At 35.9% G+C, this 24263-nt stretch overlaps 1 protein-coding gene across 6 annotated transcripts in view; it reads right to left on the bottom strand.

Moving 5' to 3' along the window:
- The window catches only part of LRBA (LPS responsive beige-like anchor protein), a 363878-nt gene that overhangs the window by 40095 nt on the left and 299520 nt on the right, over positions 1–24263 (bottom strand). For all 6 annotated transcript variants that reach the window (XM_072334558.1, XM_072334559.1, XM_072334561.1 and 3 more), the window contains one exon: positions 13207–13374. In XM_072334558.1, the coding sequence (XP_072190659.1) occupies positions 13207–13374 (168 nt within the window). The remainder of the gene's footprint in view (positions 1–13206; positions 13375–24263) is intronic.

Raw genomic sequence — 24263 nt, 5'->3', positions numbered from 1 at the left:
TCTGTAAAAAGCTGTCAGTATTAAAGCAATCAGATTAAAAAAATATTTGCCTACACTTACTTGCAGATTGAATAGATGTTTTTACTAGAAAGCGAGAATTGTTTGGCAATGAGGGTGGCACTAGAAGAACCCGGGAGATGCAAAATGCTGTCAGTCCTGGATATAATCTATTAATTGTACAGCAAAACCTAAAGGTGAAACCTACAGAGTTTATGGGATCTACTACTTATTTCCTGGACATTACCCAAATTGAATAAGATACTTTTGGATGTATCACTCACATGCATTTATTTTAGATGAAGCAGAAAATAGAATGGATAAGATGAGTAAATAACAAGCTTCAGATTTGTTAACTTCCTTTTATACTATCAGTTACATACTTCCTTACATACTATCATACAACTTCCTTACATACTATCAGTTTAGAAACCTCCATTCCCAAATAGGCATTTAAAGGGAGTCAGGATTTTGTGCTACCCTAAAAATTTGCTGTGTCCCACTGAAATCTCTAACAACTACATTCTCATTTATAGTGCCAACACTGAAAAAGGATAAATTAAGCACTGGAATATATCAATAAAGAACAATTCAAATACATTCATCATTATATGAGCACTTATTGGTATAAAACAAAAATCAGATGTTAAAGTACACTATTTTCCACAATCCAAACACCGAGGAACTCACCATTATCCAATAAAATAAAAACTGTTGGAGATAAAGTTATGGTTCCACTGCTAACTCATATACATGATGCTCATCATTATCATACTCCTAGACCACAAAATAGCAGCAACAGCTAGAGATCTCCCATCCAGCCTCTATGCTGAGTAGAATTGCTCTAGGATCTTAAAAAGAAGTATAAAACGTGCTACTCAACCAGCAAAGAAACAGCGATTGCCTATTTTCACACAACTCGTGTTCTGTCAGCAGAACTGCTAACCAGAAGGACTATGTTTTTGCCAAAACCTCCCTCAGAGACACAAAAATTCTGTTTTCAGTCTGTAATGGCCTGTTTTTATAGCTATGTTTATCATCTAACTTGAGTTTATTATTTACAGTTCAGGCGCAAACAAGTCTTATAGACTCATTGGGTTCCATATGGTGCTCCCAAAAAATAAGAGAGCCTACATTTCTACAATAACTCACTGATATAAACTTACACTTTCAGCCAACTGAAATGGGAATGTCTATATTCAGATCACATCCTACCACAGGTAACAATGTTTGAGAAAACATCAAAACTGTACGCAGACACAGATATTGGTATCTCTATGCTCTCTATACTGTATACTCTCCAGAGAGCCAAGTGAAATTTGAAAAACTTGAGTAAATATCAAGGCAACAACACTTGAGCAATTATGTCTAGACATAGAAGCAAGATTTCAGCCAAAAAAATTTTGCATTCCTTTTCATTCCTAATAAAAATGTGAAGATTCTTTAGCTTTAAGACTTCTATATGACTTGACCATTATGACCAAGACAATGTACTACTAGCACCTCCAAATGATGTTCCTTGTCCCAGACAATATTTAAAGTCTATCCAGATGTCAACATCTTTCTGCTGACATCTCAGTCAGAAGGATCACATACAGAAGATTGCAAGATGATATCTATACATCATCAGAAATGTCCTAGAATCATCTTCCATTTTTTCAACTTAATTAACAAGAGAAATTTGGTGCTTTTTAGCCACCAGATGTCACTCAGACTTTTGTTCAACCTGTCAAAGTAAATGAGCTACAAGCAAAGAATTCTTTCCTTGGAGAGATAATTAATATCTCCTTTGAGATAGAGGAAAAAAACTACTACATACCTGAAAATATACAGTAAAATGACAATCGGGCAAGAGGCCATCAACTCACTTTCTAACAAATTATATCCTAGATTCTAATTTCATTTCCTTGAAAGATGTATTAATAGCACTAGAGCACTAGTTAGTACCAGTAAGAGATGGCCAGATTCTTCTAGTGGCAGCGTATGCATTCTCACATTATTCAATATTGTATCATACATATATACTAACATATAGATTATTGTAGGCAAAAAATATTTTTGAAAATTTCAAAACTATTAAAGGCAGTGTATCACTGAAATATAATAACCTTTGTTTGAGAAGTATCCTTACTTCTACAAACCATTATCTCTGAAGCTATGCTGTATACCACAAAGTAAAATATATTATCATTCAACATTTTGTTTCACTGCTTCTCAAATATCTCAGTAAAATAGCTTTCTTCCTGTTAATTCTCTTCAAAAACAGAGCTTTGGTAAGGCCATAATTGTTCCAGATGCTAGAACAAGAAGTAATAAAAAGAAACAAGCTAACTAACTCTTTACTATAATCCACACAGAATGCAACCACATATTAATATGATTAATGTGGTATTTCAAATATTAAGAAATTTTAAAGTATAAAAGTAAAAAGTAAATTTCACAAATGTTTGATTACTACAATAATGTTCTCCTAATTAATCTCCTGGATGATCTCCTCTTCTCTTGGGGAGTGGGAAGGGGAGTGGGAGAAGGAAGCAAATTAATAGAGAAGGATTTAAAAAAAGGATAACTTGCCACAGCTATAATATAGTTTTTGGTCACTGCTTAATGGAGATTGTTTCAGTCTCTGAACATAGCCTCTAATCTAACTGTGAAGCAAGTTAATTCAACAGTATGCAGTACCCACCAAATACGGCTGTAAATTTTTGTGGAAGGAGGGTGATGGGGAGGTTGAACATATGGATGCAGTTAAGGTAAAAACAGATGTTTGTTACTTTTCTTTGCAGCAACACTCAGAAACTAAGTCAAAATTGCTTTTTTTTCATGTTTATGTCTGAAAGAACTATAAAATTAAATATGAGGGAGGGAGGGTGGAGGGGGATCTACACTGAGTGTCACAGAGAAAGAATGAAATGGTCTCTAGTTTTGAACTCAAATCCTGAAATGAAGGCCTGTATAGTTAAAAGGTAAGACATACACCATTTAACTCTAGATTTAAAGACCCTTAAAAAGAACTAGCTCAGAGTAGCTTTCATCACGCATACTCAGACAAAAAACACCAAACGGTCTTAAGTCTTAGAGCACAACATGCCCATGTTACACCGCACCTCACAGCTTGAACACCTAATTACAAGTTACACTCTAATTGTTACAAAGAGACTACTTCTATCCCTGCATCTTTACATATCTGAATGCAATCATTTCCAGTCTCTAATCAGGAGGTTTCAAATGCCAAACATTTGAAAGCTCAGATGAAAAAAAATTCAAGCATAGGAAGAAATATTCTTTCAGCATGTGTGTTAAGGACACAAAGGGTTTTGGGTTTGTCTTCCTCCTTTCTACCCATTATTTATGTCCAGAAAATAACAGCCCTCACAAAAATAATTACTTTGGCTCTCTGCCGCTCCTACCTCACTTTTCAATATTCAAAAAGGTTTACACACATGTTCCTCAGTGATTTCTATTGGCTCAAGCAATACACAATTACAATTGCTTGCCCTGCCTTTCCCTCCACCCAGATGTTGCTTTGCAGCACCAGAGAACACAGATCGTTTGACAGGTTTTCCCTCAGACAGTGAAGCAGAATGGCTTAGTGGCTAACTGACCAGCTCCCTCCCCTGGGATGACGATTAAAATCAAGCCCTGATAATAAGTGATCAGGAAACCTCATCTGACCAGACAGTCACTTATGCTTCTGCAGTATGGTTCTTAGTTCAATTACTCATGGACTGCAGGACAGATAACACTAGCCAGACAACAAGCACAATTCATACCAATTAGATAAAATTCCTGAAAATAGGCTGAGGATTACAGAAGAGGAGCTTATTGTAGTATTCTCTCCCCTTGTTTCATGACAATCCCTATTAGGTCAAGACTGTGAAAAATGGACAAAATGCTTTCCTGAAACCAGCAGTGTATATGCTCAATGACTATACACCTGCCCTGGGGACACTGCACTACACTTGACCCAGGGAAAAAATACAGCACTCAAATGTTCATAAATTCATCATAAATTCACACACTTACATAAACTTTTCAAAATACAAGAGACCTAATTTCTTCATGCCCAAAAAAGATAAATACATATATTTTTTATTTTGGCTTCACAAAGCAGGTCCTTTATACTGAATCATTTCAGTTATTAATTTTATCAATCATGCCAACCACTTAATGCACTGTTAGGCATGAAGAGAAATACTACCAACTGGCAGCACAGGAGAATGTTACCCCACCAGCATGCTGTTACATAGAAAAAAAGCACATAACCCTTGTTTGCTGCAGTACATTGACAATATGAGCCGCAAAATAGAACAGACCACATCACACACACACACACACACACACACACAAAGAAACAATACAAGAAGACAGGAAAGCCATCAAATATAAACGAAGGTTAGATTTTTTGTCCTTCTCTGTAGCCTCTTTGTGAGAAAGATCTGTTTTGTACTTTTACTTTTTTTTTTTGTTTGTTTTTAATTAAGTTTCTTATTTATGCTTGTTCACAGTACTGTAGTTGTCTGCAAGTTAGGTTACTATTCCAATCACTCATTAGTTTTAAAATCCAAACCACCAATATTCTATGTGTGAATATTTTCTACTGATTGCAACACAGAGAAGTGCAAAAGGGAGCACAGAGAAGAATAATTTTATCATCACTTTAAGAACAAAAACACTAACACAGCTCCTAAACTACATTAGGAAATCTTCTGTGAAAACTGAGAAATCAAGTCTTTCTGTCGTGACAGACCAGCATGAAAATTACATGGCGGTCATTAAAACAAATCAGGAAGTAATCACAGTTTGTGAAAATACAAACAGATTCCCCCTCAGGGCCACATAAGTTGCTCCAATCTGAATATATACATTCCAGGCATATTAAGGTCTAGCACGGCCTCACTGCAATCTCCAGTTCATGCAGCTGTCCGTCTACTACAGCGTAATCCCAGCTGCCAATCTGAAAGAAACCAGTTAGTCAGAGCAGACACAACCAACAGAAACAAATGTCACTCAATAATGTTCAGAGGCACTGGGTTCATGGATAATTTCAAACAGTATCTCTGTCTGGAGCACTGATGTGCTCATTCAAAACACCTAAATCTTTGGCTACTGGAAAGAAGCAGATAAAAAAACTAGAACTAGAAAAACAGGTCTGGAAGTACTTCAAAGAGAATGACAAAGTAAAAAGGGAAAAGACTCTAAAAAGAAAGCTAAGAAAAATTTAAAGACCTGCAAATAAAGTTGGATGCAGAACAAGCAAAATCCCAAGCAGATCTGAGCCTAGTTTTTAAAAATACAAGTCTTCCTTCTACTTGAGCAACAACACAAAAATTGCTGAATTCCTCTATTCACTACAGTAGATGAAGATTTCAAACTCCCTGGCATTTAAAATCGGTAATTATTACATATAAAGCACTGGTATTGCCATATACATTACTTTGAAATTTCACAATTTTCTGGCATTATTCATTCATCCCTTGAAGAAGCAAAGATAATCTTTAAAGCTTGCTTCCTACGCACAGTCTAGCTGCTACTCAGCTGACTCCAAACTTTCTGATATAAAACATTTTCCTTTGGAAAAAAATCAAACTGTCCCAGTCTGTTAGCATTCCATGGAATTTCTCCAGGTTTGATACCATCTCTACTTATAAAATAAAACATTTCAGTCTGGGGGAGGTTGATACACTGGTGTGTACATCCAGCATCTAGTGGTCTTAAAACTGTCTTGCGTGATCACCTGTCAGAATTTGTATCAACTGTGAACAAGAAAAAAAGAACCTCATTTCCTTAGCGAAACTAATATATTTATTTAAACTAAACCAAAACATAATCAAAACATTGTTTTCAAAGCATGGATACAATATTATCTCTGAGTTTTATTGTGCATTTAATTGTCTTTTTTTTTTTTTTTTTTTCCCCACACGCAATAAAATATAATGTTTAGCTCATTCTTGCTTTTTGGGCACTGAATGAGTGAAAGCATCTTTAGCATGACCTCAAGCTTTCTCACTCATGAAGCAGCAATTGTTCAAATATGACTAATACAGTAAAGTTTAATGAATAAATATACTATCCACAGACATAGTGGGAATTCAGGAGCAAAACACACTAAGCTACAATGAGAAAATACAATAAAAACACTCCAAACAAAAATTGTAGTTTCCCAACTGCAGCACAAAACGTTGGTCAGACTTCACAAAGAACTAGCAAATAATCAAAACATGCTGGTGGCAAAAATAATGAAATGTTTATAGGGCATTTCTCTCCATGCTTGATTCAAGGCTAAATGACTTTGTGCATGATAACTGCAGCTATTATACGGGCGGGTGAGGGGGGGGGGGGGGGGGGGGGGTGAAGAAAGGGGGAAAAAAAACATTCTGTTCAAAAGCTATTTTTGAAATGTGAACAGCATTTTTTTTCCACCCCTTTTTTACCTTTTGGCTTACTCATTCTTCTTTAATGTTGGCCAACAAATATGTGAAATATCTAAGACTGACTAGCCAGGCACAAAAGAAAATGTGAAGAGCCTAGGGGGTCTCAAAGCCTTTCTGGCTCTGATACATCCACAAGACAAGTCAAGCAAGAAGAGGTGAGGGAGCTGACGGTACTGAAAATTTTTGTACAATGAATTTCAACCAGAGGCTGAGAAAAAAAAAGCTCTCTGAGATGACGAACTAATTTACATGAGTTACTTCTTTCCATGAAGCATTAACACTTCTAGTTAAAGCAGTAGTTTGATTTGTACTTTCTTTAATCTTTACACATCAGGCATCTCAGATCTACTTTATTTAACTCTAAAATATTACCCCTTTCCTTCTTGAATAAAACATAACCATCAAATGAAATTAGAATCTATTCTGTAATGAAGAGAATGCTCAGGTCAAATATTTCTCTGGACTGAAACCTAACAATATTTTTCTATCTTTCCCTAGGCACTGTAGCAAATACTTAAGACAAAGGCAATAAAAACCCATTTGTCATGTCAAACTCTAGGCTAAATGAAATCAAAGAGGTGCCACACCTCCCAGATATCACAGCAAACACCTGATTATATTCAGTTTGCCTGTTTACTCAGGCACCACAGATAGGTAACAGTGTAAGCTGAGACGTGTGAATTCATAGGAAAAAAAAAAAAATGAACTGGTGCAGTAACGATGCTCCTGTTATTCTCAATCAGCATCCAAAAATCCTGACAAGCTGATTCCATGCAATAGCTGCAAATGGTCATCTACGACAGCATCTCGGGCTCTGTTCTCCACCTTTCACCAGAGGATTTCAGGGTTTGCATGCAACTGACAAGTTTACCTCTTTGTAGCCATTAAGTCACTATACTTACATGAAATATATTCTCCTTAACTCTAGTTGCATATGCTATTTTAATACTGGTTTTCAAATTAGAATTAGGCAGCATCTTAACATTTATTTGGCTTCTCATGCTGTTCCTGTGTTGCACAATGTCAAGCATACCATCTGTGCAACACACTTCTGGACAGAGATGATCCAAAAATCGTTTCAGCAATAGTTTGAATTTTGCCTGCATTAATTTGTTACTTACTGTATTAAGCACATTTCAGTTTACTGCGCTGCGACAGTATTTTCTAATCACTTTATCCTACTTTTTTAAAACTCATCGCAGCCACAACAAAGACTGTTGCCCAACCTGCTAAAACCAGACTGATCATTTTCCCATTTAGTAAATGTTAACTATGCTATAAATACAAATTGTGTTTATACTTTGTGAAAGATTCACTGCTGTCAGAGTTCTCCAGCTGAGTTGGAGCTGAAATATGCTATTAACTCCCACCATGAACACAGCTACAAGAGAGGCCAAAAATGCTTTCTCTGGGATAAGATATCAGATCTGCTACTGCTGTCATGAAACTGGGGTCATGTAAACTAAACATCCTTGTAACTCCTTTTGGAAAGCACAGAAGTCTCTCAAATTGTAAATATTTAAAAATAAAATTAGACTCATAAGAGATAGGTCTAAGATGCATAAAACTTACCCAAAGATATTAATCTAGGGCAACATTTAAAAGCTATTATCCATAAAATAATTTATGCCATATGCTTTAAAACAGAAAATAAAAGAATTATTTCCTCTCTTTACATAATCAGAAGTGGCACATTCAAATAAAGTACCAAATGCTACGTCCAAGCTGATTCTTCACAGAAAGAAATTTTTGAAACTCCTCAGTTCATATGGAAATAAAATGTCAATGGTACAAAGAAAGGTGCCGACAGAACGGAGAAAGCTGTGCTTCCTAATGTTAAACAGACTACACAAATGTACTAAAACAGAATCTTCTCTGCAAAGGAGAGAAAACTGAATCATCAGCGGCTAAATGCAAATCGCTTTTTAATGAAAGTACGTGAGATATTAACTGGATGGGACTTATCCTCATCTCTTCCAAACTATTATTGCTAACTTTAAAATCATCAGTTGTCCTTAATTACTGCTTACAATTATAATATCAAACAATATCTTTTAAATGATTCAAAGAATAAGGCTGGATTCTTTTGATAAGTATGGTACAAACTTATATATACCCCCCAAGGTTGAGGGGTTACTTTCCAAGTAATATTTTGCATTCCTGCTGTTGATTTTGTCTCTTTTCTTTAAGCTTATGCAGTACTTATGCTAGCCACACCGGCATATGGGTAGGGAAATAGACTTCCAAATTCATGATGATCCGCTCTTACTTTATGTCAGAGATGTGAGAATTTCTATTCTTCTGACTGAGAAAGTAATAGCATACAAATCAGTCTAAGATACAAATTATTTTTTATGGATTGTACTTCACCCTTTCATCAGTTACTTGTCTGAATGGCAAAGAATTCTTTTTTTTTTTTTTTTTTCTTTTTTTTAAATACTTGGACAGCTGTTTCAAAAAGAGAACAGAATTTGTGATAAGAAGGTGCTGGAAATTCTCCCCAGAACTGCTGGATTTATCTGTGGTGCTGTGATTACTTGCCTCTTCCATATAGGTAACAAAAAATAAAACCTTCCACAGCAAATCTTATGACAGTAAGTTCCACAGACCAAAATGGGGTTTTCAAGACAGACTCAACTGGAGGTAGTAATATAGCATACCTCTGCTGGCAAATACCATATTTTCCTCAGGAAAGAGATGTGATATTTACTGCTTGTCGCCTAACAGCAAGTTCCCTCTGCACTTGAAACTTCTTTCAGCAGGATGCATGAGTACAAGAATCAGAGTCAATGACAATGCTGCTAAAATTGCCAGAGGAAAAAAAGACGACAAAGAAGGAATGGTCTCTGCAGAGACAACTTGTGCACAGACATGCGAGCAGATGTATGTGATCTCTTGCCTTGCTTCTCCTGGCTGTAGTTCCCTCCCCCCACTTTCTTCGACTCAAACCCTCCTCTCTTGATCTGCTCCCCTCCTCCTAAGTTTTGCTTTTGAATTGTGCAAGCTTTGCACTCCCCAGGGTTTATCTGCCAAAAGGTAGCATGTGGCCCATGGTTTGTATTTTAGTTTAAAATTTTCAATTATAGCAGTCAGATCCCTCCAAAATACTTTACATCTTTTATTCCCATAAGCAGAAAGAATGGCAGGAAAAAATTGTTTGCAGCAGTATGAGGGGATGTAAAGTTCTACATTTTCTGTTAAAAAAAAAAAAAGAGTAAGTTGGAATATGGTTTTAATCAAGTAGTTTTCCTTCCTAGACGAGTGCTTCCTTCTTGTAATATATATAACCTGACTGCCTATAAAAATAAAGGTGCCAGTTGGAGCCATTTAGGAGACCTAAGGAAATTCTGCATTAACCTGAACTCCTCCACTCTTCAGTTCCTTCCTCTATTATTGTGTGTGGCCTCTCCTGATGAGTTAGGTCACCAATATACATACATTTATCTGTGAAGATACTTCAGAAACACATGCATCATAGGCATCTCATTACTGATGTGGTCCAGGCTTGATAGCATATTTTCTCCAAGATGATCTTAGTGCAGAGGCTGCCATGGTTTAAACACACATGCTATTATTTTCCACATAATAACTAAGCCTTGGTAACTTGCAAACCTCGGAGTACACAGAAGATTCTCCTTATTTTAAGTTTGCAAAGAAAAAATATATATTTCACTACAGCTTTCAAGATATCAAGTCCAAAACCTTGAACTTTATAGAAATAAGAAAGCTGAAAGCGTCTTTTCCAAAGCCCAGAATTCGAGAATAAAATTTCTGGTCTAATACTTGCTTAATAAACAGACAGTAAATCTGTGGTGTCATGCCTGCCCAAAAATGCTATTAATTGTCCAGATCAGAAACTCATTTGGTTTCTAACCAGGAAGTTGGTGGAGAAAAGAAGAATTATTTTCTGGCTAGCTGACTGAAGGAGAAAAATAAATGCTGATTGAAACTGCTCGGCAGTACCGAATGTTAGCATATGTCCTCAGGGAGATGGATTAGTAAGCAAGAAGAAGGTGAGGCTGTCAAAGGTGCATGATAAATTCATTTAACACATATATATAGAATGATTATGCACATAGATATACACACAAGCAGATTTTTTATTACTTTCATCTTTACTCACAAGTAAAAACAGAATAACTCACCATTGGTGATGGCACTCATTAAATCTCTTTGCAGGGTTACCAATATTATCTCAGAACTGATCATATTTACCAGTTCAAATTGCATATGCACATGTATATAATACAAAAATATGTTGTCACAAAATACATGCAAGTAGGAAGGGATACTTCACTAAATAGAAATCTTTATACTGTTGCAATATTCTTGAACCTGCTATAAAAATATGGCTGAAATTACTAAATAAAAATATTCTACTGGATCAATCTTCAAGTAATTCAGATTAAAAGTATTACAGATAGCATTTGTTCTACTGTCTGCATTTACCAGAATGTATTTTTTACACCATTGGTATTTTCATAATTCTCCTGCTATTAACCAACTTCATTATCACAAACTTAACATCCCTGCCTTTCTCTCTCTCCTGTTTTCATTTTTATACACCATCCAGCTCAGGATGTATAGAACAAATCAAAAATAGGAAATGTCTTAGTGACATACAATTAAAAAGGACCTGAAAACTGAAAAGATTTGCAAACAAAATATGTTAAACACAGAATGTTTTGGGTTGGAAGGGACTTAAGATCATTCAGTTCCAGACCCCCTCCTATAGGAAGGGACACCTCCCATAGATCAGGTTGCTCATAGCCTCATCCAGACTGGCCTTGAATGCTTCTAGGCAGGGGGAATCCACCACCCCTCCAGGCAACGTGCTCTTGTGTCCCACCACTCTCACAGTAAAGAATTTCTTCCTAATATCTAGTCTAAACTTGTCCCTTCTAGTTTGAAGCCATTCCCTCTCATTCTGTCACTACAAGACCTTATAAGAAGTCCCTCCACAGCTTTTCTGTAGGCCCCCTCCAGGCACCGGGAGGCATCAAACCATTTAATTTCTTTGATGAAAACTTTGGATAAGTAAGTATTCAGATTTTCATTTATTTATTTTAAAATCTCACAAAGTCATGTTGTTTTGATCCTGCAGTCAGCTCCAGATTAGCAAACCTATGCACTTGCATTAATGTATTTACAAAAGTACAAAATGCACATCTAACTGAGACTACCCACACTTCCAGGCAGATTTGTGACTTCCTTGGTCTTAAATTATATTTTTCAGGCTATGACACATGTAGAACAGATCATAACTAAATTGACTAAATTGACTGTTCTCAAAACAATTCAAAACTACATGAAATGTGTGGGAATTTCACACAGTACCCAGACTATTTTTGAGCTCACATGTAAACTTAACACTTTGAGAGTCTAATAGATGGCATTATGTGATAAAAGCATTTCCTTAATGGTGTCAAAGGAAACGGTGATAAACTGTATCAATTACATGAAAAAATGATCACGAACAGTGACATCTACTTCCTATGAGTCAACAACTGTTTCAAATCTGGCTAATACAGTTTTCCTTAAAAGCCAGCAATTCCAATAAGTTTTTCTTAGCTCAAGTGAATTCAGTAATATGAAAAGTCTGATATGCAATAGCTCAACAATGGATCAAGATGAAGACTGTAGAATGACTGTAACCCAAATAACACGGACACCTATCCCCAACTTTTGTTACTTAAGCCAGTCCTTGTGTACCTCTACATGCCTTGTGTGTCCCCAAATCTTTCCACTGCACCCACCTGACAGCTACAACCCACACTGATGCTATGACATGACTTTCTCTACAGAGGCTGTCAAGGTGCCCCAACAGCCAGATAGCTGGCAGGTACAGGGAAATAAATATATAAATAAATAAATAAATGAAAAGGTATTACTGAAAGTAGTAATTGCTTACTTCTCAGATCTTCTTTCAACAATCAAGAAATGATAAAAAATTAGCTCTGGCCATGCATTTAAAGGAATTTATTAATAGCATTCACATCCCTATGCTCTCAGTGACTCAAGATATTTTGCTACAAAGTACCAATTACACTTATAATCATACAATTAATATAATTACTGTTGTCCATTGCCTGAATATTTATGAGTAAAATGGCTTTTAATCACCCTCCTCATCCTTTTTTTTCCTTTTAGAGAACAGCTGTTTAGGTGGAGGAGGAATGGGTTCTAAAGACCGCAATACCATTAAGATATTTTATCAAATAGATTTCTCTAAATAGTGCTGAGCCTGAGTAAAAGACTGATTTTTTTCAATTGTAAATCATTTAGTTTTGCTTACGGAAAACATTTGAAAAGTTAAATAATTTGATAGCAAGCCACATAAAAATTATGGAAGCTACAAAACCACAGAGTTCTTGATATACACTCTGAATGCAGGATTGCATTAGAAGACAATCATTAAAACTGTGAAATTCAAAAGTGTAAACCGAATCAAGCCACTTTCTATTAAGATCACATTATTAATGAACAAAATGACTGCACTCATAGCAAGTGAAGCAGTCTTCAAACATTTATTTTCATGCTGTTGTGCTGAATCTAGGTGCACAAAGTTTAAGAACAGCTTGCTTCCTTGTTCTCTAGATCTGCATGCTGTGATGAGCATTTCAGGCACCTTGCATTTGATTGGCCTGTAATCAAGTCACTAGAGAAAGCAAAGATTTGAGCATTCAGCAGCTGACCTAAAACATAGTCTTTACACTTTTGATAGCGCAGTGTTTAATAAATTATTTTGATTTCTGCATTTGAAATAAAAGCTTACCTCTCTCAATACAGGATCTGTTATTGAACTTAAGTTAACGGCTCCTTCATATGTCAAATAGTAGAATACATTCAGGGATCTGGCAGCCTCTGGCCCTTGCTGTTTGTAGCCAAAAATCAGATCAATCCACTGGTGAAGCTGGCAGGAAACAAACTCACTTTCTAATGCCTGTAAAAAACAAAACAAAACAGAACAAAAACACGCAAAATATATAAACTTGAGCTTGACAGACAGTCAACATTTCTTAGTAGTAGAAGTATATTTCAAACAGTATACAAAACTATCTTAACAAATCTTGTTATAAAATTGACAATGGCATTTCAGATTTCATTTCAAACCCCATATTTACTTGTGGGCCCTCTGACAGATATGTCTCTGCCAACTAACTCTTACCCCCGCTAAACATAAGACTTTGCTGTTAACACTACAGTAGTGGGAATAAGGAAAAAAAAACAGTCAGTGAGAAGCATTTCTGCATTTACAGGCAGCCAGAGTATGTTTTTATGAACTCCCGAGATGAAATTATGTTTTCACATGTACGTTCTGCACGAGGAATAAAAGCGTGGTAATCTGATTGTGACAGATAAACAGAAGACTGATAGATACGAGGAAACTGAACTAACTAGGCGTGTTAGCATACAAAATATTTACATGATGGAATAACAGTCTCATATTACTTTTATGCAGTTCTTGTATATTACCTTTCTACAAGTCTACACAGAAATAGGAGCAGTATGCTGAATGAATGAGGACCTGTTTTCTCTACTTTACACAGAGGATTCAGTATTTTTCTTATTTTAATGTGCAGATGAGCAATCTAACTAAATCTGATATTCTCTTAATCGAAAGAAACCAATAGTGTTTTCCTTGTAAAGGAAATTCCTAATTTTGAGCAGAGGAAGTTAAAATTAATATAAAAAACAAGGAAATCACTCTGTGAGTTGCACAGAGAAATGATGGGTTGGTTTCATTAACCGATGCCTGAAAACAACATTTAAATTGACACATAAAAACAGCAATTGTCTTAATTTGTGTGGTGCACGCCACACAAAAGCCCTAAATATGTTCAAATTAGAGCAGGCTGCTTGATTGTCACTGCAGTCTTGTGTCATATTAATGCATGACAAACATTAAACCATACACTTAAATGGCAATTTATATCATTTAAATGTTTACTGCCACGTCAGATCATCACTCATTTAAATGTGACTTTCTGACAGCTAATTTCAGTTAATTTTCCTCGATTCACTTAATTAGAACTTTCAATCAAGAAAAGACCTGTATGTATCTCCTACTTCATATCATTCTTTTTTTTATTATTATTTTTATTAGGATCCCCAGCTATGAAATTGCTGAAAGCATTCTTTAAAACAAATTACTCCAATGTGTAGTATCTCTTTCGTTGATCATACAGAAAAACCCTATAACATAACATTGCTTAGATGGGATTTTTTTCATCTTTACTTGTCTTCTTTTTTTTTTTTTTTTTAATAAAATTAAAGTTTCGACAAAGAAACGCAATTAAAACTATAAAGAACCACAAGCAGGCCAATTAAAAATTAATGATTTCAAAATTGTTTAATAAGATAAAACCAGTCAGGAGTCTCATGAGTGCCCGTAATACTACAATGCGCAGCCATAAAAATCCACGGCATTAAAACAAACTACAAAGATAGAAATTAATTTTCTTGCTTTCTTGCTAAAAATAAATAAATAAATAAATAAAAATTAACCCTACTACATACTCACTGTTATTTAATGTCAGGAAAAAAACTGCTTGGAGGGTTTGTGACATTTCCTAATATATGTGGTTAGTATGTGCAGAGGTTGTAGCTTTTTCCTTTTCTTCAAAAGCCATATTTGTAATGGGTCACATTATACTCACAAAGCACACGAATAACTGAAGGAATATCACTCTGTAATCTCCTCAGATTAACAGACACCTAAATCTGACGTTTAAAAAAGCAAAACTGAAATACACACTGCCTTCTCATGGGATGGTTGGTAGTCATCCTGAAACTACTCTTTTCCAAGTTTAAAACTAATTTACACTTGTAATCTATAGAGATTCAAAACTAGATCATCCTCATTTATTTTTTTCCATGTTAGGCCATTTTAGAGCATTTGCCAAATCGCTTAACAAAAAATAAAATGACTACACTCAACAAAATACACAAGACCCTGAAGGAAATCTAGCACACGAATTCAGACGATGAATAAGCCTGCCTGTCATTTCAGGTTCACAGTTAAGCTCTTGGTAGCAGGTAGGTACTTATGCTGTTATAATGTATACGGAGGAACAATAATTAATGGGCTGTACACTAATTATGAAATAAAGCAGATTTTCAAGGGAAACAACTCTATGGACCAGTGTGTGACACACTTCACAGTCAGGTGGGAATACACTATTTAAACTGGGCACCACTTAAAAACCATTCAAAAAGTGAAGAAGTTCCAATGCACATGAATACCAAGTGCTAAAAATGAGATCTTTAAAAGTTTATTACTGGTAGCACTTGCCTTTTTTGAAACTAAATCAAGGGTACAGAATGCTACGCATTTAGGATTAGTTAAGCATCCAGGACAGACAGTGCTCTTTAAGGCTCAAGTTAAATATGGCACGCAGCTATGAGATATGAGCATTTTTCCCATGCTGCTCCTAACACTCCTTGATCAATTGCTACAGCACTCTCATCACAGGCTGAGCATCATTTACACCCAGCGAGTGCTTGTGGTAAAATGTGTAAAACAAGAAAATCCTCTACAAAGGCCTGCCTCACACAGTAATATTCAGCCCAATTGAGTTACTGTAAAATAAATCAGTGACTAATCCCCAATTGTTAAGGAGCAAATAAGACCATGAAAAGACTGTCATGTGAAGCCCCACACAAATTGTCAGTGCTGTCCACAGGGACTCATATTAACTTTGACAAACTGTCTTGAGGCTGATATCTGTTTCTTTAATGAGATGTATTAGGCAGAGACTAAAACATTTGAGATATGCTAAAACGTACAGTATACAGATGTCAAACACAAATATCTCTTAGTGACTTCCATTTCTCCATCACCACGGCAGAAACACTTGAGAAACAACAAATTGAAGCTTTAATTTTATCAAGAAAATTTTGTTTATTCACAAATACTTTTCACCTATACAATCTGATACCACTAAATGTAATTAAAATTGTTTCTTCAAGAATTACTCTGATATGCATTAATTTGTGAGCACCCTTTTATGCCCTGAAGGGAATGAATAGAGAATGATCTGCTGAGAAGACTGTTAGTGCAACACTCATACAAAGGATTTGACAAAACAGTCACGCAACAGAATTAAAAACAAAAACAAAAAAACTAAACAACCAAAAAACCCAGCACGTTAGAGAAGACTTCTTTATTTTTATTTTTTTTTAATACAAATAGTCTGACCACTTACCATGATATAATTCCTCATCCTTATTCTTTGGATTTGGATCATGACTTGTATTTGTGAAGTAATTAATATGGGCTTTTACCCCTCTACCTTTCTTTGGTTTTTACTTCAGTATGCCTTTAAGGACATACACTATTTGAAATTATGCCTTTTGAAAATCAATATATACTTGAGAATGAGATGCTAGTATGTTGAAATAAGGTGAAAGTACTGAGTGTATTTCTTTTTCACTTGCACAGGAATTTATCCACAACCAAGCTTTTCAGAAATGTAAGACTACAGGTTTACTTGCTTTATGCCTGTGCAGATTAAAGAATATATGCAACACTTCTTTCAGTAGACAGAAAAGAAGTTCTACCTATACAAAATGAGGTAAATGTCATTAAAATCAAAGTAGAAACTTCTGAAAAGACAGCAAAACTGTTTCCCAAGGGATGATCTTTTCTGTTTAAATAAAAAAATATATCCTGGAATGTAAAACATTGGCAGGCAAGAAATGACAAATTTTAAGTACAAATAATTGCCTATTATCTCAGAGAGATTAAATGTTCTCATTCCTCTTTGAAGCAAGGAATTTCCTTAGAAACACTTACAGTAATAGAAGCTTAAAAACAAACAAGCAAACAAAAAACCAAACCAAAACAAAAAAACAAAAAACAAAAAACTTTACATTTGAAAATCATTAATGTATGAACAAAAAACCACGAATTAAGATTTCACACATTTTTAGCACAAAGACAAGTTTGATATGAAAAATACTCTTGAGCACAACAAAGCACCCACACAAATGAAGTACCAAGTAATCATTTTAGGCCTATTAAGTATGTATTCTGGCTTGTTCAGTGCACATACATTTGGGAAAAAAAAAAGAAATAAAAAACCAAACCAAACAACTGAATTACGTTTGCATGTGCAGGCTTTCAGACACTAGCTGGTAATGCTGCCTTAACATTGATATATGACCTTTCTAAGTTACAATGAAAAAGGCTGTTTTTTTCAGCCTAATTAGAACTGTTTCAAATTTTCCTGCTAAATATATGATAGAAAGTCCTTTCAACTTTTTTTTTGTATTATTATTATTATTATTATTCTAGAGTTTCTTTCCATGTCAACTTTGTTCTAATCAAAATATGTTTTGAATTAAATGATTTTGATTCAATATGTGGATCACATTTCACTTCTAAGATTTAAAGTCCAAAAAGAAAAAGTTTAGGCTATTCAAACAAAGCAAAAGCAGCCACTTTGAGGAAAGCTATTCACATTTACCAAGACTGACAAATTGTTTGTGTGCACCATTAGGTCTAGTTTCTGCAATAGTTGCCAGATTTCCTGTCCTCCTAATAACACATTAACCCTTGGAACGCTGGCTTTATCTTTTGAGCTTTCTCAGTAACCACTATTTAAAAGCAAGTTACCAAAAACGTACTTACATCAGAATCACCACTTGATTTCTTGAATGTACAGCTGAGATTTTGTAAAAGTATTAAAAACTGTTACAAAGATACTGAACTCCAGCCTGCCATGAAGAAATCAGGAGGAAGAGGAGGAAGGGAAGAGCAGATATGCTAAGGAAAAAACTCCAAGTTCTGCAAAAGTTAATGCAAATTTCAAAAGGATAAATCATGTACAAAACTTTTTCTCTTTGCTGGTTTCTGACTTGCTGCTATATACCTGTGTCCAAGCAGAATGCTACAACTGTACCAGATGATATAGAGGTTTATTTCATGTACTTTACAATTTGTGTTAAAAAAACAAACAAACAAACAAAAACCCCACAATATTTCAGACAGGGAGTAATTATTTTACAGCGTAAGTTACACAGACAATTTCGTTTCCCTTTAACTTTTGTTCCCCGTGGTAAAAATGCTTTCCAGAACAGCGTTGCCAATGCATTCATCATTACCATGATAGCCAAAGTTAGCGTTTTACTTTATTTCTCTACTCAGACACTATGATGAAGAAGAAGAACTCTAGAAAATATAATCTTAATAAATAGGTTTGACTTGCGTTTTACACAAGACTGGCCTTACGGAACACAGGCTATCAGTAATGTGACAACTCTGCAAGATAAACTTATTTTTCCTGCTACTTTTCTGTGTTTATCAATATGGTAACAAGAAATGAGAACGGAGAATGTTTCTATAATAGCATAACTCAGTGAAACACAATTTTGTGCTGAGAAACATTTCTGCACAAGTAACATGAAAAAAAAAAAAAGAAACATATTTTGAAATCTAATGACTCACAGGCCCCTTGAATTTATGTAATTATTACCAAAACAAGAATGAGTTAGTATAGCGTTTAACTAAAAATTCTGAATACTTCTTTTGGTAATTTTTTTATTCAGTCCACAACTGTCATTTTGTAGCTTAAAATGAACAAGCCAGACAGCTGCTACATATTCTGTAAAATGAGAGGTACATTTCCTTTGATATTCAGCTTTAATCTCAACTTCAAATGTCTATCACTGGGGGTGGGATTAAAAATTTAGGTGAGTATGAAAATTTGCCCTAAAGTTTTCTCAGCTGTTTTTACTATAAGGGGTAGCGATCACTCTTCAAAAATATTCTTAGTATATGCAACAGGCTAAGCATACCCAAATAATCTGCAAGCCTGAGAGCAATATTTTATAGCAAAGCTGGTATGATTTACCATGAACAGCATACAGATAAATTGACCAAATACTGCATTCTTATCATTAAGTTTCTAAGTTTAGATATCTAATTCCAGGTGCCAACAATGAGAATGTTTACGCAGATGCGCAACTTGTGAGCAACTTCACAGCCTTTATAACAGAACAACTGACAAGTACAAAGAGAAGCATCCCACCCTGCGTGCAGGATGTCTTATATTCTTCCTTATAACACTATGGCTATTAGAACATTTGAAAACTTCAGACTTAAGACTCAAAATGCGACATTACAATGTGACGAAAATGAAAGCAGGCTAAAGAAAGCCAACATGCATGACAAAAGCAGTGGAGTTACAATGTTACACTGCTGAATAGGGGCTGATTTGCTCACATTACATGTCTCTGGTATATCTTTTTTCACTGAGAGTGAGCATTGGTAATCAACAGGTAACAAACCGTTATTCCACATGTTGGCTTACCTCACTTATTCACATATTACAGCAGTGATCACTGTGTAAATGCTGACTTTCCCGATGAAAACAAGAATGAGCAAAATGCATCTTAGCCAACCGGCTCCACAAGAAAACAGATGCTTTTCAAAAGCTATACTAAGAAAGACCACTTTGCAGACAGAGGTAGAAAAGATTCAGAATTCTTACTGGTACCCAAAAGTATCGGGAAGACTTTACGAAATTTCCCTATGTGAAAAACAATATATAACAGTCATAATTAATTAGTAGTTATAGAATCATAAACAGCCATCTTCACTCAAAAAGCATGGTAATACTGATATATATGGCTTGCATTTGTCCTTCTCCAAAGGCACACAGAAAATCAGATCATAACAAGTTAGACCATAACCGTGCCTTGCTACAGTCACGGCTAAAGGCACATTTTTATATCAGCAGGAGGTGCATCAGATCCCTCCACAATATTCATCGCTCTGCTCTGAACTTTCCGTGGGGGTTTAAGTATCTGCTCTCTTCCTACAGAAGATTCAGCAACATTTAAAGACCAAGGAAGTCTGGATGAGAATTATTTTTAAAAATACCCACATACAGCACTGAAAAGGGGCATGAAGCTCCCTCCTCCCTGAATTTCAGCAGCTCCTTTCAGTTCCTCTAGCACTTGCTCGCATGAAGACTGACAGCCTGGATCTGGAACCTATTACCCATGGAAGTGCAGACTGTTAACCACACAGCTGACAGTTGGCCCAGTCAAATTAGTTTAAATGAAGTTTTGTATTAAACAAACAACAGCAACAAAATCCCACAAGATACAACTGCATTTCACAGTGCTGTGTTGGGTACTGACAGAGCTGACTGAGCTGGCAGCATGGCTGTGCCATCAGGTTAGCACAGAAACACACCTTTCCTCACAGGCCAGTGCAGGTATACTGCTTCCAACACTCGGGCTAACCCACCTACCCCTAACCAGGTGAGTTCTGCATCGCATTTCTTTGCATCTTGTAACCATCATCACAGGTGCTTTCAAATGTGAAGCATTAGCCTAAGAAGCTGGAAGGCAAGATTAGCACACGCTTCCATAAGTGCACTTGTTGTGGTAAACAGAGATCCACCTTTTAATGTTACAGATTCCTTCTTGTTAAGAGAGCTGCAAAACATACTATAAAACATAAAACCATGCATAATTTTCTTGCCTTTAGGTTGGACAAGTCTCTGTTCTTTCACAGAAGATAGAATCAGACCAAACTCTGAAATTCAGAAAAGCATTACGGCCAGAGTAGGTGTATCAAATGCTGGAGTTTTAGCTTACTTTTTCTAAATGAATATGTTGCTTGCATAACTGTTGAGTAACATACGGTGAATCTTACTGAATGCAGGAAAGGTCATAAAATTAGAGAAAACATCTGAAACATCAACTGAACTCACACGATAGAAATGCAAAAAAAGGTTTGTGTGAGCACAGACAAAGCTGCACTTGAAAGAGCTTTCATGTTAAGCATTAGGCTGTGTGCTACAGGTTTTGATCCCATTTTTAATCCTGAAATTAAGGTTTAGGATTACACACAGTCTGATTAACAACAGCACAATACACTTCACACTGAGAGATGCTGGTGATTTTTTAGCATGTATTTTGCACCTAAATGTGCTCATACATTTTTCCCTTCTGATTTATTCTGTAATCCCTAGAAGTCAACTGTTGTTTTACTTCTGCACCTTGTTTCAACAGCTTGGAGCATTTATACTCTGCTTTGAAGTGTCAGTTGTATATGCAATTTGCAAGGCCTGTGATGATCAACGAGTATTAATACGCATGTAAGAAGAGACAGAAATGGTGGCAAACACATGGTCTTCAGATCACTGCAAATAGTACAAGCAAACATCTTACAGGACTTGTACAGGCTAATCTAATTTGTCTTTGAACCCAGTTCTGTGAAAAAATGTTTAAGAAAAATTTATTTAAGATTAGGAAATAGTATGACAAAAGGTCAAGGAATTTAAAATTCAAAACACAATTTAGATGCAAGTCAGGCAGACAAACCATTTCAACCTTGTCATCTGACTTGTCTGCTAATTCACAGAATAGGAAGTGTTCAAGAGCTTTTGGAGAACAGATTTGTGAAGTCATTTAGGGTACCGCATCTGAATAAATCAGTTACAAAAATAGGAAACAACACTATATCATCATGTGGCACAAATGTGCTGCCCACTCTTGAGATAACACATATATAAGCATGGGATTTGCTTCCTTACAGTAATTATCAACAGTCAAATCCTGATTTTTTATAAAGACACTGTGTGGTTGCTTCTGATGACAACAACATAAGGTATGTTTGGCAGACACTGCACTCTTTAGCATTTAACTGAGGTGACGCAGCAGAAAGACTGCTTAAAAATGACAGAGAAAGAAAGAATTTATGCATTAAAGACATTATCCACTTTGAGTCTAAAGTTCTCCTGTTTTTCTGTTCTTCAAAAAACGGTATTTTTAAGCACATGAACTAAAAAAAGAGGAAACAGTTGGAAACAGTTGTGCCTCCCCACATCTCTCTCCACACACTACAGCTTCTACATTTAGCATGTAGGATAAAATCAGATCTGTGGAAGACACTATTTGGAAAATGACATGCTGTTTGCAAACATGCCCAAACACAGCAGGCTCTCATTTAACATCTTGTTCTGGCAAATTTTCTAGTAAGCTACCAGGAAGTCCGGATCCAGGCAAGCCAGTGCTCAAGGGTGGCTCACCTTCATCTATCAAAACCCGTAGTGCAAGCACTTCCACAGCCTCCTGATTAAGAAGGATCCTTCCCCAGACTTGACTGTGAGCCATGCCTTGTCCCAGCAAATCCCCTCAGCTGTCGCCTACTCCCAGGGAATAGTCTGTCTACTGCTGGTATTTATACCAGAACAAAGAGCTCCCAGGGGTTAGGTTCAAAGCTTGAAAGAAGTTGAACTGAAAACTGATCATATCTGTAAACTACTTCTTGTATTTTCCTTCATTAGGAAATGTGAAATCTCACTTTTTAAATTCTAATTTCATCATGCATTGCATGTTGAGTTTCAATCAGTTTTACACACAATGCTTTCTTGTGGTTAGTTTAATTTCTTCTAGATTATATTCCCTTCCTTCACCTAAACTGCTTCAAATTTTCACCAAGACAGCTGCACACAAGAAGACTAGTGATATATTGAGTACACTGAGCACGCTCAGGAAATCAAGGTGTAAACACCTCCGAGTGCAACAGACATTCTGTAGCCAGTCAGGAGTAAACTTTTCATAACCTTTATATTACTATGCCATGAACCATATTAGTGGGAAGGGAATAGGAGATGAATACCATTAACATTTGGAGGCTACATGCTGAAAAAGCATGTGGTAAGTTATTAACATTTTAATGAGTTACTTCTTTACAACTACAAGCTAAACGAGATGTTAGAAAAACCTAGAATTTTCCCTTGCAATAATATTTTTTCTTCACAGACTTTAGCTTACAGAAATGTAAAACAAAAATAAAACTACTCTGCAATAAAACTGTATATAACTCCTACCTTCCAATTAATTTTCTAGTTCAGAGGTTGAATTCCCAGAGACAGATCTAGCCTTCTTTTTTCACATGGCAAATCATAGAGGAACTAATCTACAACATTGCTTTACAGTGGGGGAAAAGATACAAGTGTAAAAATAAACACAAAAATAAACCAAGCCAAAACAAAACAACCAAAAAACAAACAAGCAAATGCCACCACTATGTTTTTAAGTAGTAACAAGCAAATTACAAAGTTTTAATCAATTAACGTTCTAAAAAAACTACTTAATCTGAGTGTCGGTAACACTTATATATGATTATTACAAAATAACCCCCCATACCTCTGGCATGCAAGCATTATTAACCAAAGAAAAGCTTAAGGAAAAACATCAATTCCTCATCTTAAACTCAGTGCTGCTCAGAACCATAACACAGTGATCCTTCCCCGGGAAGCTAAAGGCCGCCCTAGTTCCCAATCATTATAACTATGATACATCCATACTACAGCTATTCCAAGTGTTTCAGATACCCAGTCAAATACCTGCATCATAAGCCCACACAGACAGAGCCTAAGGAAAATTAACAGTGTTCTCAAAAATTATGTTCGTAGGTTTAATTCTACTCTTTTTATTTGGAGAACTGCTTCTTTTTCTTTTTTCCTTCTTTTTTAATCCAAAATGGCAAAGAAACCTTCTTGTAATATTTTTGGGGAAATAAGATGTGTTCTGCTTGCAGCTGGCCCAATTCTGAACTCCTCTGGGTAAGGACAGGACTGGGGTCAGCAGGACTACTGGTAAGAAAGCACCCTACAGCTGGGGCCCATCCAGTGCACGCTGTTCCCACAACCACAGCCCATGTAGAGCTGGTGTGGGGAAACCTGCACAAGATTTCCATGAGAAGGCAGCCTATTTCTGCACATCTGGTAAAGCACTTATGTTCCAGGGGAGCGGCAGCAGTTACACTATTTCACCAACCCAGACTTCCCTCCAGGCAAGCAAAAG

The sequence above is a fragment of the Excalfactoria chinensis genome, chromosome 4 (assembly GCF_039878825.1).
Source record: "Excalfactoria chinensis isolate bCotChi1 chromosome 4, bCotChi1.hap2, whole genome shotgun sequence".
In the NCBI taxonomy this organism is placed as follows: domain Eukaryota; kingdom Metazoa; phylum Chordata; class Aves; order Galliformes; family Phasianidae; genus Excalfactoria; species Excalfactoria chinensis.
This window is presented reverse-complemented; position numbering and strand designations above follow the sequence as displayed.